We start from the raw sequence: 15,964 nt of genomic DNA on the forward strand, positions 1-15,964 counted from the left end.
TATTAAGATTGCCAATTGCCAATTACAATACAGTTTTTCTACCATCTATCAATACTAAAAAAGTAAAAGGTAAAGGTGCACGTATTTGTCACTGTACAGTGTGGACTGTACAGCGAAATGTGTCCTCCACATTTAACCCATCTGGTAGTGAACACACACTCACACACACACATGTGATAGGGGCAGTGAGTACACACACACCCAGAGCGGTGGGCAGCCAACTCCAGCGCCCGGGGAGCAGAGAGGGTAAAGGGCCTTGCTCAAGGGCCCAACAGTGGCAGCTTGCCGAGCCCGGGAATCGAACCCACAACCCTGTTATCGATAACCCGGCGCTCTAACCGCTGAGCCACCACTGCCCCACACTACTGCTGCTAATACATATTCCAAATATTTGTGAACATCCCTTCTATTAAATGCATTTAATTACTTCAAGTTGCACCCATTGCTGATATTCCCTGTAGAAAAGTACATTCTGACTTCAGTAACACTCTGAATGCAATCAAATCCATGCCCCTCCAAAACATAGTAGAAAGCCTTCTTCCCTGGACAGTAGAGACAGTAACTTAAAAAGCACAATAAACTCTTTTTAGTACTCTTGATTTGATAAGCGCATGGCATTTTTTAAAACTAAAAACACAGTGTTTTGTGTTTAATGGATCTCTAAGAAAAAAAATGGATTAACGATAAAATTGAGGTACACTAAGGTAAAATGGGGGTAAACTGATGTAAAACTGAGGCACAACTCAAAGTGATGTAAAACTGAGGTAGAATGGGATAAACAGATGTAATACTAAGGGAAACTGAGGTAAAACAGGTAAAAATGGAGTAAACTGATGTAAGTCTGAGGTAAAAATTGAGTAAACTGAGGTACAACTGAGGTAAAAATGGAGTAAACTGATGTAAGTCTGAGGTAAAAATTGAGTAAACTGAGGTACAACTGAGGTAAAAATGGAGTAAACTGAGGTACAACGGAGGTAAAATGGAGTAAACTGATGTCAAATCAGGTAAAATGATGTAAAATGAGACAAACACCTGAGAAAGGCTCTTCACAAGACAATGTGAAGATTTGATGAGTTTGAACTCATTCTGTGGCTAAAGTTAGGTAAAATGGAATAAACTGATGTAAAACTGAGGTAAAAATGGAGTAAACTGATGAAAAACTGAGGTAAAATAGGGTTAACAGATGTAAAACTAAGGTAAAACTGAGGTAAAATGGAGTACACTGATGTAAAACTGAGGTAAAAATGGAGTGAAGTGAAGCACAACTGAGGTAAAATGGAGTAAACTGATGTAAAACTATGGTACAAATGGAGTAAACTGATGTAAAACTGAGGTAAAATGATGTCAGATGTCATACACCTGTGAAAGGCTTTCACAAGACAATGTGAAGATTTGATGAGTTTGAACTCATTCTGTGGCTAAAGTTAGATAGCACTAGCTAGCTTTCTTGGCGTTTGATAAGCTAGCTGACTTAGAAGTTGGTAAGTGAATTTATTGTTAGCTTATTTTTGTTAGTTAATGGTGGTAGCCATCTCTTAATGCTGTTCTGCATTTTCTTCTTTTAAAAGCAAAATATGTCTAGGTTTGTCGTAGGCTGTCACTCAGTTGATGCTAATTTGTTAAGTGAATGTGAAATGTAAACTGTTATAGCACACAAAAGTTATCTTGGGGCTCCCGGATTATTTGTTATTTTAGAATTTAATGTGCTTTAACAATTGTTAACGATAATATAAAGAATTTTAGAGTTAGAATGTGACTGTTTATGTCTTTTAACCCAGGACCTATGACCTTAAAGCAAGCCTAAATGCCTGTACTCTGTTCTTGTGATAAATAAATTAAAAAAAAATAAGAAATTGATAGGTAATAATGGTATTCCATGTTCCGCAGTAAAAGTTAATAGTGGAGTCGATGGTTCCGAGGTCGACCTACTTGAAGAGTTCTCCTGTTTCCACTCAGTCCATATGAGACTCCCACTCCTCACACTAACAGAACTCTGCTCTCCACTCACACACTGTATTCCACACTGTTAAAGTTCAACTTTTTAGTCACATGCGTCCCAAACTGTAAGGGGGTGGTCTGTCACGGCTCTGGTCTTTACGTCGATATGGAGAACTTTCGTTCCACAGACTAAAAGGGGGTCTGAGGTCATCTATATGTTTTAAAGCAGACGCAAGACGGGCCTTTGTGTGCTTTTTGGTCAGCAGGAATTCGCGCTTGCAACCCTCGTATGGATGCCATTTTCGCCCAGTGTCTTTCTTGTTGTGGAATTGTGAACACTGACCTGAGGAAAGTGAGGCCTGCAGTTCTTTAGATGTTTGTCTGTTTTTTTTTTTGCTGTCTTTGATCAGTGACATAAAAGAACTGTTTGAATTGGCAAAGAACCTTTATATCAAACATACCATCGTAATTATTCAACCATGACTGTCCTGCCTCTGTGATGTGGACTGCGAAACTCAGAGATCAGAGCAATGACAAGACACTTCCTGTCCCCTGTAACATCTGTGCAAATGACCTGCTCCAACTGCCAAGCATGAATTTACACTTTTTGCCTTATTTATTTATTGAACTTTGCTGGACTGCTCAACATCACGACAGCTCTACATAAGGTAGGTGTTCTTAGTAGTGCATACAAACATCTGCATTAACTTTTAACGTTTACGCTAAACCAATAGTTGAATTGGTGGCTTATGAAAACGTAGCGCTGAATACCTCTGATATTTTTATATCTTATATTATGAACAGTTTGCAGTGGTTGATGTTCTGTGTTCAGTTTATTGCAAAAACAATACTATTGAAATCTTTTGAAATTTTAGCACTATTTTTATCCATGAATGCACACTATATAGACAAAAGTATTCGGACATCTGCTTATTAATTGTCACCCCAACTTCCCCAACTCATCCCAAATAAACTGGACGAAGCACCATGCCAGAAAAGTACAGATGTATCAAGCCTAGACACACACAACTGAGTAAACTAGATACTGTCTATATAACTTAACTCAATAGACTTCACTTTCTCGAACAGGACACTTACCATCAACGCCAACCCAATTGATCATTGAGACGAACATCACAGCTCACAGAAACACCACTGCAGCGCAGCAGGTAATATTCAACTGATGTCTTATAGAAAACTTTATACAGCTTGTAAAGATTAATTTCCAATTTCATCCTTTTTTGCAGACTTTTCTACAAGTATGTCGTCTCTGCTGGTCTTTGGATTTCTGCTGATATGTCTGTCGGTGGAACTGTTCCCCTGTGAATCCAAAGCAGGTCAGTAAAATCTGCTTACAGAGGGACAAATTATGTATTAAAATACAAGCTTAATTTATGTTTAGCTTAAAGTCTAAAGACTAAGCATCCCTCAACTCAGAGGTTCCCATACCTGTTCATGGAGGAGCGCTTCACCATGGTTGGGAACCTCATAGTGCTTATTTGATTTGAGATGAAACTGAGTCTGAGTTCTGTCGTTACAGTGTCAATGAAGTGCTCGTTTCAGGATGGGGACAGTGACGCTGATGACAATGACTCTGAAGAGAAACCTGAAAAGACTAAATATGTGGCTCGAAGCTGTAAAGAAATCCGCGAGAAGTATCACGTTAAAGCAGGTAAGGCTGAAACTGGACTCTGAAGTTCTCCAAAACAAAGCATAATGGGCTTTTAACCAATCTGTGATGTCTCTGCACAAACAGACGGCCTGTACTATCTGACAACTGAGACTGGGGTGGTCTACCAGACCTTCTGTGATATGACCACTGCTGGAGGTGGCTGGACGCTGGTGGCCAGTGTGCATGAGAACAACATGTATGGGAAATGCTCTGTAGGTGACCGCTGGTCCAGCCAGCAAGGTGATAACCCTAACGTACCTGAAGGAGAAGGAAACTGGGCTAACATGGCTACATTTGGAACTGCAGAAGGTGCTACCAGTGATGACTACAAGGTACAGGGAGATGCACTATCCATCATTTATGAAGTATATTGCTCTGGTTTGAATAATAAAGTATAATACTAATGGTCCTGGAGTGCTGGTTGTTCTGGCACACCTTAGATTAGGACCTGAAACTCTTGTACCACCCTAACCATAAATTAAACCCACCTGTTATCCCACTTACTTCTCACAGAATCCGGGGTATTATGACATCGAGGCTCAGGACATGTCTGTGTGGCATGTTCCCAATAACGTCCAGCTGCAAAAATGGACCCCTGCTTCCATCTTACGCTACCACACTGAGAATCGCTTCCTCAGCTCCCATGGAGGAAACCTTTATAACTTATTCAAGGTAAAAAAAAAAAAAGACAAGCAAACAAACATTACATTTTAATTTGAATCAAAGAAGCTGAAACTGTACTATAGTGAAAGTATGGTACTGTATCTAAATCTAACTCAATTAAAGAGCTGAAACTGTACTATAGTGAAAGTATGGTACTGTATCCCAATCTAACTCAATTAAAGAGCTGAAACTGTACTATAGTGAAAGTATGGTACTGTATCCCAATCTAACTCAATTAAAGAGCTGAAACTGTACTATAGGGAAAGTATGGTACTGTATCTCAATCTAACTCAATTAAAAGAGCTGAAATTGTACTATAGTGAAAGTATGGTACTGTATCTCAATCTAACTCAATTAAAAGAGCTGAAATTGTACTATAGTGAAAGTATGGTACTGTATCCCAATCTAACTCAATTAAAGAGCTGAAACTGTACTATAGTGAAAGTATGGTACTGTATCTCAATCTAACTCAATTAAAGAGCTGAAACTGTACTATAGTGACAGTATGGTACTGTATCCCAATCTAACTCAATTAAAGAGCTAAAACTGTACTATAGTGAAAGTATGGTACTGTATCTCAATCTAACTCAATTAAAGAGCTGAAACTGTACTATAGTGAAAGTATGGTACTGTATCCCAATCTAACTCAATTAAAGAGCTGAAACTGTACTATAGTGAAAGTATGGTACTGTATCCCAATCTAACTCAATTAAAGAGCTGAAACTGTACTATAGTGAAAGTATGGTACTGTATCCCAATCTAACTCAATTAAAGAGCTGAAACTGTACTATAGGGAAAGTATGGTACTGTATCTCAATCTAACTCAATTAAAAGAGCTGAAATTGTACTATAGTGAAAGTATGGTACTGTATCTCAATCTAACTCAATTAAAAGAGCTGAAACTGTACTATAGTGACAGTGTGGTACTGTATCCCAATCTAACTCAATTAAAGAGCTGAAACTGTACTATAGGGAAAGTATGGTACTGTATCCTAATCTAACTCAATTAAAGAGCTGAATCTGTACTGTGGTGAATGTAAATTAATCTAAGATGGCCAGTCAATCCTTTGGTGAGTTCTTACCACTTGATGCTTTTCACAATGAATTTCAAGCTTGTTTATTCTTTATCATCTTCCCATTAGAAATTTCCAGTAAGGCATGGAATTGGAGTTTGCCGCACTAATAATGGACCAACTGCTCCAGTGGTGTACGATTTGGGAAATGAAGTCTCTACAAAGAACTTCTATGGTCCCAACCCAAGAGGTATGTCAACTCTTACTACTAAGAATTTTATCCTGGATAAAACTTTAATACAATTAAGTGAAAAATCAAGATCAGCATGATTGATCAGTGAGCCTACATTCAGCCAAATTGCTAAAAGAAACACTGAACTGGTTTTGACCTTGGTGGTTTGACCATAATCTCTAAACTAGGGTGACCAAATGTCCCCAGTGTCCTCCTTTTTGAAAATGTTGTATGGTTATACAATAGAAACAGCTCTCCACAGAGCTGAACGTGGAGTTTATACAGGGCGTGCCTTTACAGATATAAAACTGGGAAGAGTCCAGTGTTTGTTCATCTCTCGCAGTAAACTTAAGCACACATCAGATATCTTGGCTGATGGACTGAATATGGGATTAGAGATGAATCTTGCTGCTTTGATTTTTCACCAAATAATAATCTGTGCATCTCACCTCAACAGATCTAAAGTAGCAACTGTAAATCTGGATGTTTTCCTCCAGCACTCTTTCTGAACTGGCTCAGATCACCTCAAAATGACTTCATACTCACTGTTATTTGTCTTTAATCCTTTCAGGAGAGTCTGAGGCCGGCTTCATCGCTTTCAGAGTGTTTAACAATGAGAGGGCAGCCATGGCCATCTGCTCTGGACTCAGACCGACGGGCTGCAACACGGAGCACGTGAGTTATCAGGCTCATGTATTTGAGTTCATGCAGTCATGTATTCCTCACTCTGCTTCATACTCACTGTTCAGAGGTGGACAGTCAGTTTGGGAATATCTGTCCTAATGTGTTGCAGTACTGTATCGGGGGAGGAGGCCATTTCCCAGAAGCTGCACCTAGACAGTGTGGAGATTTCCCATCTTTTGACTGGGACGGTTACGGGACAAATGCCGGGTGGAGTGCCTCCAAAGAGATCACTGAAGCTGCTGTGCTCCTGTTCTACCGCTGAGATCCAGATCACACCTTCAGCTTTCTCTCTCTCTCTCTTTCTCTATCGTTTATTTTACAGAACATACAGGAAGAGTCATTTCTTTGTGACTGAAACTCTTATGCATCACGTTAAAACTGATTGGTAATGACTGATTGGTCGGATTGGGTAATTCAGACATTGGCACATCCAGCTCTAGGTGGACCAGGAAGATCAGGGTCTTCTCCTGACTCAGCAGGTCAATATTTTGTGATAATTGAGAATATTCTAATGGAGATGGAGCAAATGTTCCTCAAATTATTGGATTAGATTCCCCACAGCCAATATGGAAGGTCCCCTGTGCTCCAGTGCTGACTGACTGAACCGACTCGTTAATGTTTGGGTAAAGGTTCTTCATTTGAAACATTATCATAGTTTTGATGTTAAATCAATAGAGCTAAAGGGAGGAAGGTCCCAATTTAAAACCCCAGCAAACAGTGGTAGGGTGAAAGTATGATTATATCGTCACTGTTATCTCTGAAACGGCAAATTTCAATGTAAACAGTCATCGTTTTAAAAATTACTATTGGTAACGCAATGTTTTCTGAGCACATTTTAGTTTAATCCAATCCAATCCAAATCTAATGAGTTACAATTATAAAGAAATATCTTGCTTAGCTGGAGAATGTGGTCCTGGTACTATGGACTGTGGATGTGTTAAAAAGGTGATGGTACTGTGATTTCTTTTCTATATTAAATCATCTAAAATCAAATATAAAAGCATGTTAAAAAAAGACAAATCTGTCCTGTGTTTTGGTTTTTCATCTTTTGAGACACTTCAGCATTCATACCTTACACAAAACCTTCACATCTGGACACACTGAGGGTCTGACTGGAACATAGTTATAACATTAATTTGGGGAAAATAGGAAATGATCAAAATGAGAATGAGAATCAGAATCCATCTTCTGTGAAAAAAACCTTTTAAAGGTGAATGTTTTTGTAAATGCATAATAAAGGGTAGACGAATGAGCATTTCTAGATAAATAATATACAAACTGGCATTCACAATTCCAATTTCAACATGACAAGGGGTTTTAAGTAGTTTTTCAATGGGCATCAGACCAACAGAGGGCGCTGCAATTAAAAAAATTAGCACTTTTAACATCACAAATTAAAAAAACAACAACAAGAGTGATCACACCCTTCCAAGCAGTATCCTTACTAAACACCCCCTGTTAAATTAGTACCAAGCCTTACTCAACTCACATCAGTAAGAGTTTACACACTAATACTAATCAACAACTCTGCTGGGGTATAAAGCTAAACGCTTACCTTGGGACTGGCTTCACACTTTTTAATTACACAAGAGTAATTCACCATAAATACATAAAAACAGAAAATTGATTCACAAAGCTTCACTAGCCAGCTAGCATTAGCATTAAACACTCTATAGCATCCTTTTAGCCCTCTTACTGGGAATACACAATACGGACAAACGTATTGGAGCACCCATTAACGATTTCTTCCCAAATTAAGGGTATTATCCTGTTTTGTTGGAGTAACTATGAGTTCTACGGTCCAGGAAAGGCACTGGAGCATTGCTGTGAGAATTTGATTGCACTCAAAATTAGCAAGAGCATTAGTGTGTTAGGATAGATCAGGATGTTGGATGACCACCATTTCAGCTCATTCCTCCATCCCTCCAACTCCCTAACTCATCACAGAGAACACGGTTCCACTGCTCTACAGCTCAGTGATGTTGACGTACCTCTTGGGTTGGAGTCATGCAGGTTCCTGGTCGACTGGTACCATGTGAGCGTCATTGATGCGCCGAGAATAATTTCTGGTCGGTGGTGGTCCTGTGGTGGTTTCTTCAATTCCAGCCCCCGGAATACTTCGTTTTGATAGATTGAAATCTGGGCTGCATGAAAATATTTGCTGAAAAACAATTACATTAACCTTTAACCAAAGAAAGATGCTTAAGTTGCTAAAGTGGCTAATAAATCAAAACATTAGTAACATATTGAAGAAATATTACCATTCTAGCAGCAGGATGTTGATCTACCTCTCATGCTGGGACTGTTCCTGGTGGAGGATCGTTCAACACTGGCACAGAAGGTCTAAAAGAAAGTCTTACATTAGCACATATTTTTATGGCTAAACATCTCACTTTGCTTTTCTTTAACACATTAAGGTGCTTGATCACCTCCACTACAAATGTTATGTGCTTACATGTATCCCTAAACACATCTGAAGGTGCTTTGAGTTATTGCATCACAGTGCATTGACAAGACGAACTGGACACCATCCACACTTGACCTTGCATCGTCCATTTACAACGATATATGAAAGATTTTCTTTCAACATTTCAAAGGTTTTTATTATTCAAAGAAATCAAAACTTGGCTAAACTGGTATATTTTGTTTTGTTTGTTGTTAGTGTAAGGAGGTGTTGTTCCCGGCTTTATACCACCAGGTGGCAGTATATGAGCTCCTCTATTCTCAGCTCTTTCCTGTGACTGCTCATCAAGAGAAGCACAGTATTGTGTTCTTTCATGAAGACGACATAATAACACATTGCCACCAGCTGATACACCACAGTTCTGAAGGAAGCTCAACTTCCTTGAAGATCCTTCTTCAGAGAACTGCCATTTTCGAGGGGTTCCTAGAGGTTCCATAAAGGGTTCGGCCAGTGCGATGAGCTAAGGCACTCCAAAAGGCTTTCATTTTTACAGTGTAAAATCCTAAACTCACTTGCTTTACAATAAATGTACTGACAGGATACTAAATATCATATACAATATAATATAAATATACAACTAACAACATCCTAGTGGTAAAATTATGTTGACGTACCTTATGGGTTGGAGTCTTTCAAGTTCCTGGTCGACTGGTACCATGTGAGCATCACTGATTTGCTGAGAATAGTTTCTGGTCAGTGGTGGTCCCGTGGTGGTTTCTTTGCACATGGTCGGGTTAGACTGTCTATTTGTAACCTACAAGCTGCATCTACAGTATATGGGCGGAATTTCTAGGTTCTAAATGGGTATAGAAGATAGAAAATCTGAAAGAGAGGAAGGGTCACACTGGTTGGCCTAGTGAAGAGTGACCCAGTGATGGCAGGAAAAACATGACTTAAAAGGGGAACTTGGCTTGCCTGGACGGAGAATTCACTCATAGCACTCATTCATAGCATATACACACACTGGTACCACCAAATGATTCATTTGCATGATTTAATCGACATTTATAGCCACAAAGCAAAGACCGCAAAGTCAGAAATGCTCAGGATTAAACAAGATAGTAAACAAGGACTGCTGCTATACAATGTTTATCATTACCAACTGTCCATGAAATAGTAGCAGGGAAAATATATCAGCAAATGCTGGCTGCATTTGCATATTAAGGATAGGGCTGATCGATCCCTTTTGGAGTTGACCCCATAAGGATATTCCACACAATAATTTTCTTGACTCCAAAAGATGTATAAGTACATAAAACAGAGTGACATAGTAATCAGTACAATGTTGTAAAAGAATTAATACTCCATCATAATTGATGGTACGAATAGGTATCAAACTGGTATTAGTGGCCAGTGTTGACAACCCATGGTTTTATTGACATCAGCAAAAATACTGCTCATAACATGCTTTTGTACAGTATCGAGAGATGGAAGTAATATAACTAAAAACAACAACAGCAAAAAAAAAAAACATCAGGGCAAGACTAAAGAACAAAGCTTGCAAGAAAATAGGGAAAGACCAGGGGCTGGATTCACAAAATCTTTCCTAAGAAAAAAAATATGAAGGATCTTAAGATAAACTCTAGATTATCTGCAATTGTTTAAAAAAAATGTATGCTGTATTCCACAACTCATAATAAACAATAATGAGTTATACTGAAAAACGTACTGCAGTAGAACAATTAATCAGTCACTTCAACCATCAACCATCATGTTCTGATCATCATCTGCAGCTGATGTTCTGCTCCTGACTCTAATTCTACACATTTGAAGGAGTAATAAATGTGGGGGGGGGGGTGTTACTAAAATTTCTATTAATCCCATTTTATAAATGATGATTAAAGACATTTCTTCAGTTGTGTTGAGTTTAATTACATGACCTCTATCTCTCAGTAGTATCTCTCTTGTGTTGTAATTCTGTTACATAGCTGTATTTATACAAGCAAGGCTATTTGGCGAGGTAAGGTTTCTGGGGGGTAGATGTTTCAGCACTGACATTGATGTGATTGTACAAATGTATTTTCCACCTCGCCCAAGGTCAAATAAATCTAGACAGTGAACGGTTCTGTGTGGAATTGGGTCCTAACCTTCAATTCCCAAATACCCGGAATCTCACATAACAGTCCTAGTTATGGGTGTTAGCGGTAGAAGAGTAGCACAGCGGCGTCCGTGATCTGCTTGGACGCGCTCCAGGCGATGTGTGTCCCGTAGCCTCTTGCGTCAAAAGAAGGGAAATCTCCACACTGACCGGGCGCTCTCTCTGGGAAATGACCCCCTCCGCCAATACAGTACTGCAAGACACAGCAACAATCCCTTCTATTACATTCAGCCATTATAGAAATACTTTACAATACAGACAAAATACACATTTATTTAACATATCTACTATCTGGGGCTATTCAACCATAAAGGCCAGTATGTTGACCACATAACTCATTTGACTAGTCACATATTAGTTTTATAGTTAAATTACAACTTGAATAATTAGTGGATACTAAATAATTAGTACTTATACCATAAACATTTACACAAAAAAATGAGTAGATACTAAATGTTTATTACTAATTATAATATATAATACATAATTATTACTGGCTGAATAATTAGCCGGTACTGAAAATGACTGTTTATTTAATAATTAGTAGGTTCAGAATCATTTATAATTAGTGAATAAATACTACTTATTAAATAATTAGCAGGTTGGAATAATTTGTAGTTACTAAATAATTACCACATTCTGAATAATTATTAGATACTGAATAATTAGCAAGTAATGAATAATCAGTAGATATGAAATAATTTGTGGTTACAGAGTAATTACATAAAAAATCCATTAAAAATGAATTAATGAGACTCATGAGATTCATGCCAAAACCAAGATATAGTTCTAGACAGAACTTTGCTATCTCTAGTCTAAACCATAGTTTATTTTCTCCAGAAATTCATATTACAGACATTTTAGCTAATCAACACCTTGCGGCTAATGCAGCTAATGTAGTGATATAGGCTTATATCCTACCAATTACCAATGGATGTTTTTTAAACTCACATGTTCTGTATTGCAGCCTCTTGGTCTTACTCCAGAACAGATGGCCATAGCCGCACTCTCTCTGTTAAAAGGTCTAAAGGTGATATAGCCAGCTTCAAACTCCCCTAACAAGATACAAATCAAAACAAGATGCAAATCAAATGCATACAACTACAGAACATTCCTATATTTCAGCACATTAAAAAGTATACAATGGCTGGTTCAAAATGTTTTCCAAAATATAAAATCAATTTAATTACAGTACACATATTCAATATTTCTGATATGCTTAATTACATTTCTGCATAAATAAATGATTAAGACGTAAACAAATTCATAATAAGCTCCCCCGGTCAGAGCTGTTCTACAGTGGAGGTGAAGGGAAGCAGACGTCTGAAGCTCTAATAAAAGCCCCTCACAGAAAGTTCTTCACCTAATGGTGATGAAGACGCTGCCTGATGCCTGAGACACGGTTCTACCAGAGTTCTGAGAAGAGTTCGGCTCTAAAACCTGCTTTTAAAATCAGATCATTAAAATGGTGGAGGGATACATGCTGCAGGGTGTAGTGCGGCTACAGAAAGTAGTCCCTAAAGAAAACTGCATTAGTTCAGATTCTCTATTCACTATTTTACCATCATCATCATCATCATCATCATCATCCATATAAAACTCAGAAGACTCGTGTAGCTGCACTGGTGGGTTTGGGTATGAAATAAAATATGGGCTATATCTGTGCTGTAGTCATGGCGACCGACGCTTGGTTCCATTCACCCCCTCTGTAAAGAGATCTGAGTGGGTAGGTTTGAACACAACTTGCAATGTGTCCATCAGTGGAATTACAGTGTGATCTGAATACACTGCCGTACCTCTGGCGCTGGGGCCGTAGAGGTAGGTTGTTAGAGCCTGGTCTCCAGTGTCGTACACCACAGGCACATTTGGCCCATTACCAGTGTTACATGACCCGGCGCCGTACCTTACTGGATATTTCTGAAAAAAGAGCACAGACCCAATTTTGAATATTCTTATTTCTATGTGCCAGTATGTAATTCCAGTCCAAAGTATCGAACCAACAAATCCAGGTACCAATTAAAATACAGATGTCAGTACTGCTGGAACACGACTAATACTGTCTTTAGGACATACAAAAGTAGATCAGTCAAAATAATGACAAAATAATCAGTACAATGTAAATTAAGCACTCGTAGTCTATCGTGATTGATGGTATAAATAAGGGGGATTATATATATATATATATATATATATATATATATACACACAGGCAGATATTAATGACCCATGGTTTTATTACTATTGATAAAAATACTGCTGATAACATTCCGGATATCCTCCACAAAAGAAAACAGAAAGTTCTTCCACCTAATGGTGATGAAGACACTGCCTGATGCCTGAGACTTTGTTCTACCAGAGTTTGAGACGATGTTTGGTCTTTTAATCGTTGACGGACTTTAAAAGTCCAGCAAGAGTGTGTGAGAGTGTGTGTTGTACCTGGAATAAGTTGTAGAGGTTTCCTCCGTATGATTTAAGAAAGCCGGTCTGGGTGTGATAGCGCAGAAAGGAAGTTTTTATCCAGTGATCGGTGAGAATGTTGTTAGGAACGTGCCACACAGACACATCCTGAGCGTCAATATCAAAGTACCCAGGGTTCTGCAACACAAATGAACTTCAAGTTAAAAGTGTTATTTGGTTGCAATATACCTATGAGCCAAAACATTACGATCACTCGTGGATGAGGTGTATAACGGTAATCATGCACGATAAACATAGTGCATGTAAAGACACGGTTTTCATAGCCTGCTGTCAGATGTAAGGAGGGAGCTGTTTTGGAGGCTTGTGGAGAAGAAACAGCATAATAAGCAGGCAGTGATAATGTTTTGACTCATCAGTGTAAGCAGCAATACAGAAGTTCACTGTAGCTATGAGGAGGGTATTAGGCAAAATATAGGTCAGCCAATCAGAAAAGAGATTTTATGGACATTTATTGACATCAAATTAAAAAGAACAGTTACTAAAAAACAATACACTCTCAAATGTTCTAAATGAACCAAGAAAAACGGTCTAGAAATGCTCGCTGTACCTTGTAGTCGTCACTGGTAGCAGCTTCCACTGTTCCGAACGTGACCGTGTTAGCCCAGTTTCCATCTCCATCAGGTCGATTAGCATTGCTTCCCTGCTGGCTTGACCAGCGGTCACCTACAGTGCATTTTCCAAAAACATTGTTCTCGTGCACACTTGCCACCAGCGTCCAGCCACCTCCTGCAGTGGTCATGTCGCAGTAGGTCTGGTAAACCACATCCTTTGAAGAAAACAGATAGTACAGGCCATCTGGAGAAAGAACAGCTTTTAGTTGTGTTTAAATTATGATATGCTGTTCATATGGATATTAAACACAGAACATACCCTTTTTGACTCCATATGTTTCAAGAAGATCTTTGCAGCTTGTGGCGAGGTACTCCAACCCAGATGCTGCTTGTACAGCACTCCGAGGTTTAATGATGTGACTGTTTTTTGCAACATCATTCCACACATCATCTTCTCCATCTGTAAAGAAAAGGTCACGCTACTACACCATGTTTTATTGCATTACAGTGACTATAATTTCTGTATGATATACTAGTAGAACTTGTATACAGTACATCAGTAAGATGATGCCAATAATAGAAATAAGATGAATTAATTAATAAAAAAAATGATGGCAGTGGCTTGTTTCTAAACATTTTAGAAAATAGAGACTGTAAACACTTACCGGGAAGACCTTCGAGAGTGAAAATGTTCAGAGAAACCCAAAGAGAACAGAACAAGACAGCTACCAGATGCATCTCTCTGACGGAGTTACAGACCTGTAAACAAAGCATTAATTAAGCTACGACAACTAAACCAAAAAACATTACATTCATGCATGTAAATAATGCTAAAATAAGAATTTTTTACTTTGATTAGCACCAAACTGGATAAGTAATTAATTCATTTGAGAAATACAACACAAAACACCAGCCACTGCAAACTATCCTGAAATTGTGAAATATCAGAGGACCTGAACTGAAGACCCAGTTAATGCAGATGGTTTTTATGCGCCACTATGAACTCTGAACTTGCGTAGAGCTGTCCTGATGAAGCTCCAACAAAGTTCAAATAAATAAGGCAAAAAGTGTGAACTCATGCTTGGCTGTTAAAGCTGACTAACGGCCCTGTTGCACAGATGTTACAGAAACAGGAAGTGTCTTGTCATTGTTCTGACCCCTGTGTCACACAGTCCACATTACAGAGGCAGAACGCTGATTGTATAATTACGATGGTACGTTTGATGTAAAAATTCTCTATCAATGTAAAGGTTATCAACACGACTGTTTATGTCACTAATCAAAGATCTTTTGCAGCACATTTATTTTTGTACTTCATCAATGCTGCGAAAAAGTTTCTCAAATTCTTATTTTTTTATATTAGTCACATTTAAAGGTCTCAGAACATTCAAAGAACTTGTAGGTCTCGCTTGCCTTAGTTAAGGCCATTGTACACGACTCCACACTACGAAATGCATCTTGGGACAAATGAAAGATGCAAACCACTGCTGACCAAAAAAGAACACAAAGGCTTGTCTTTCATTAGCCAAAAAAACATCTAGATGACCCCCAATCCGACCCAGGATAATATTCTGTGGACTGGTGAGTCAAAGGTGGAACTTTTCAGAAGACATAGGTCATGTTACATAGCCTGTAAAGCTAACACTGCATTCCACCATTTAATAAGAACATCATACATGGTGGTGGTAGTGTCATGAATTGCTACCACCAGCACCGGGTGGTCCAAGCTGAAAAACTCAGTAGTCAAATTTAAACAATGGGTGATTTAAGATTTCAATAAATGGTGTGCAGTGTGGGTTTGTTTGTGCTGTCTTTTTATATATATTCTATTAAAATTGGTTGAAATATCTGAAACATTTACATGTGACAAATGCAAAAACAGAATGAAATTGGACTATTAATTAGCCAAGCCAGTGTTATAATTGTGAAAATGTTACATTTTGTCTACAAGCCCCATACAAGTCCCAAGCCTAACTACAAGTACCATAATTACCTATCAATTACTTTAAGAATTGCTGCATAATTTCTAAGCTTGAACATCTTTCAACTCTCTTTCTATCTCTGCTGCATCTAGAACCAACTGTGGGTTACAAAAGACAGCGATTTCAACACACTTCCGTGTCCTGAGCCTAATCACACTTACAATACAATAAAAGCACTAAACTGTAGCA

General features: G+C 38.4%; 2 protein-coding genes across 4 annotated transcripts; one reads left to right on the forward strand and one right to left on the reverse strand.

Annotated features, from left to right (window-relative positions):
• The first annotated feature begins 3,185 nt into the window (after nt 1-3,185).
• On the forward strand, nt 3,186-7,216 carry LOC140546464 (intelectin-like). Its single transcript, XM_072669738.1, has 7 exons — nt 3,186-3,275; nt 3,479-3,610; nt 3,695-3,942; nt 4,124-4,282; nt 5,416-5,536; nt 6,090-6,193; nt 6,312-7,216. Exons 1-7 carry the CDS (start codon nt 3,200-3,202, stop codon nt 6,462-6,464), a joined length of 993 nt encoding a protein of 330 aa, XP_072525839.1. The 5' UTR covers nt 3,186-3,199; the 3' UTR covers nt 6,465-7,216.
• Nucleotides 7,217-9,646: 2,430 nt separating this feature from the next.
• On the reverse strand, nt 9,647-14,891 carry LOC140546804 (intelectin-like). Of its 3 annotated transcripts, none has more exons than XM_072670211.1 (8): nt 14,747-14,891; nt 14,459-14,552; nt 14,113-14,253; nt 13,790-14,037; nt 13,201-13,359; nt 12,561-12,681; nt 11,716-11,819; nt 9,647-10,957 (listed from the first exon to the last, which is right to left on the reverse strand). In XM_072670211.1, exons 2-8 carry the CDS (start codon nt 14,529-14,531, stop codon nt 10,805-10,807), a joined length of 999 nt encoding a protein of 332 aa, XP_072526312.1. In that variant the 5' UTR covers nt 14,532-14,552; nt 14,747-14,891; the 3' UTR covers nt 9,647-10,804. The 3 variants fall into 3 exon arrangements, with proteins under 3 accessions (XP_072526312.1, XP_072526313.1, XP_072526311.1); XM_072670212.1 differs by lacking the exon at nt 14,747-14,891 and adding an exon at nt 14,644-14,705; XM_072670210.1 differs by lacking the exon at nt 14,747-14,891 and having other exon boundaries at nt 14,459-14,623.
• Nucleotides 14,892-15,964: the final 1,073 nt, after the last annotated feature.

The sequence above is a fragment of the Salminus brasiliensis genome, chromosome 24, assembly GCF_030463535.1.
Source record: "Salminus brasiliensis chromosome 24, fSalBra1.hap2, whole genome shotgun sequence".
NCBI lineage: Eukaryota > Metazoa > Chordata > Actinopteri > Characiformes > Bryconidae > Salminus > Salminus brasiliensis.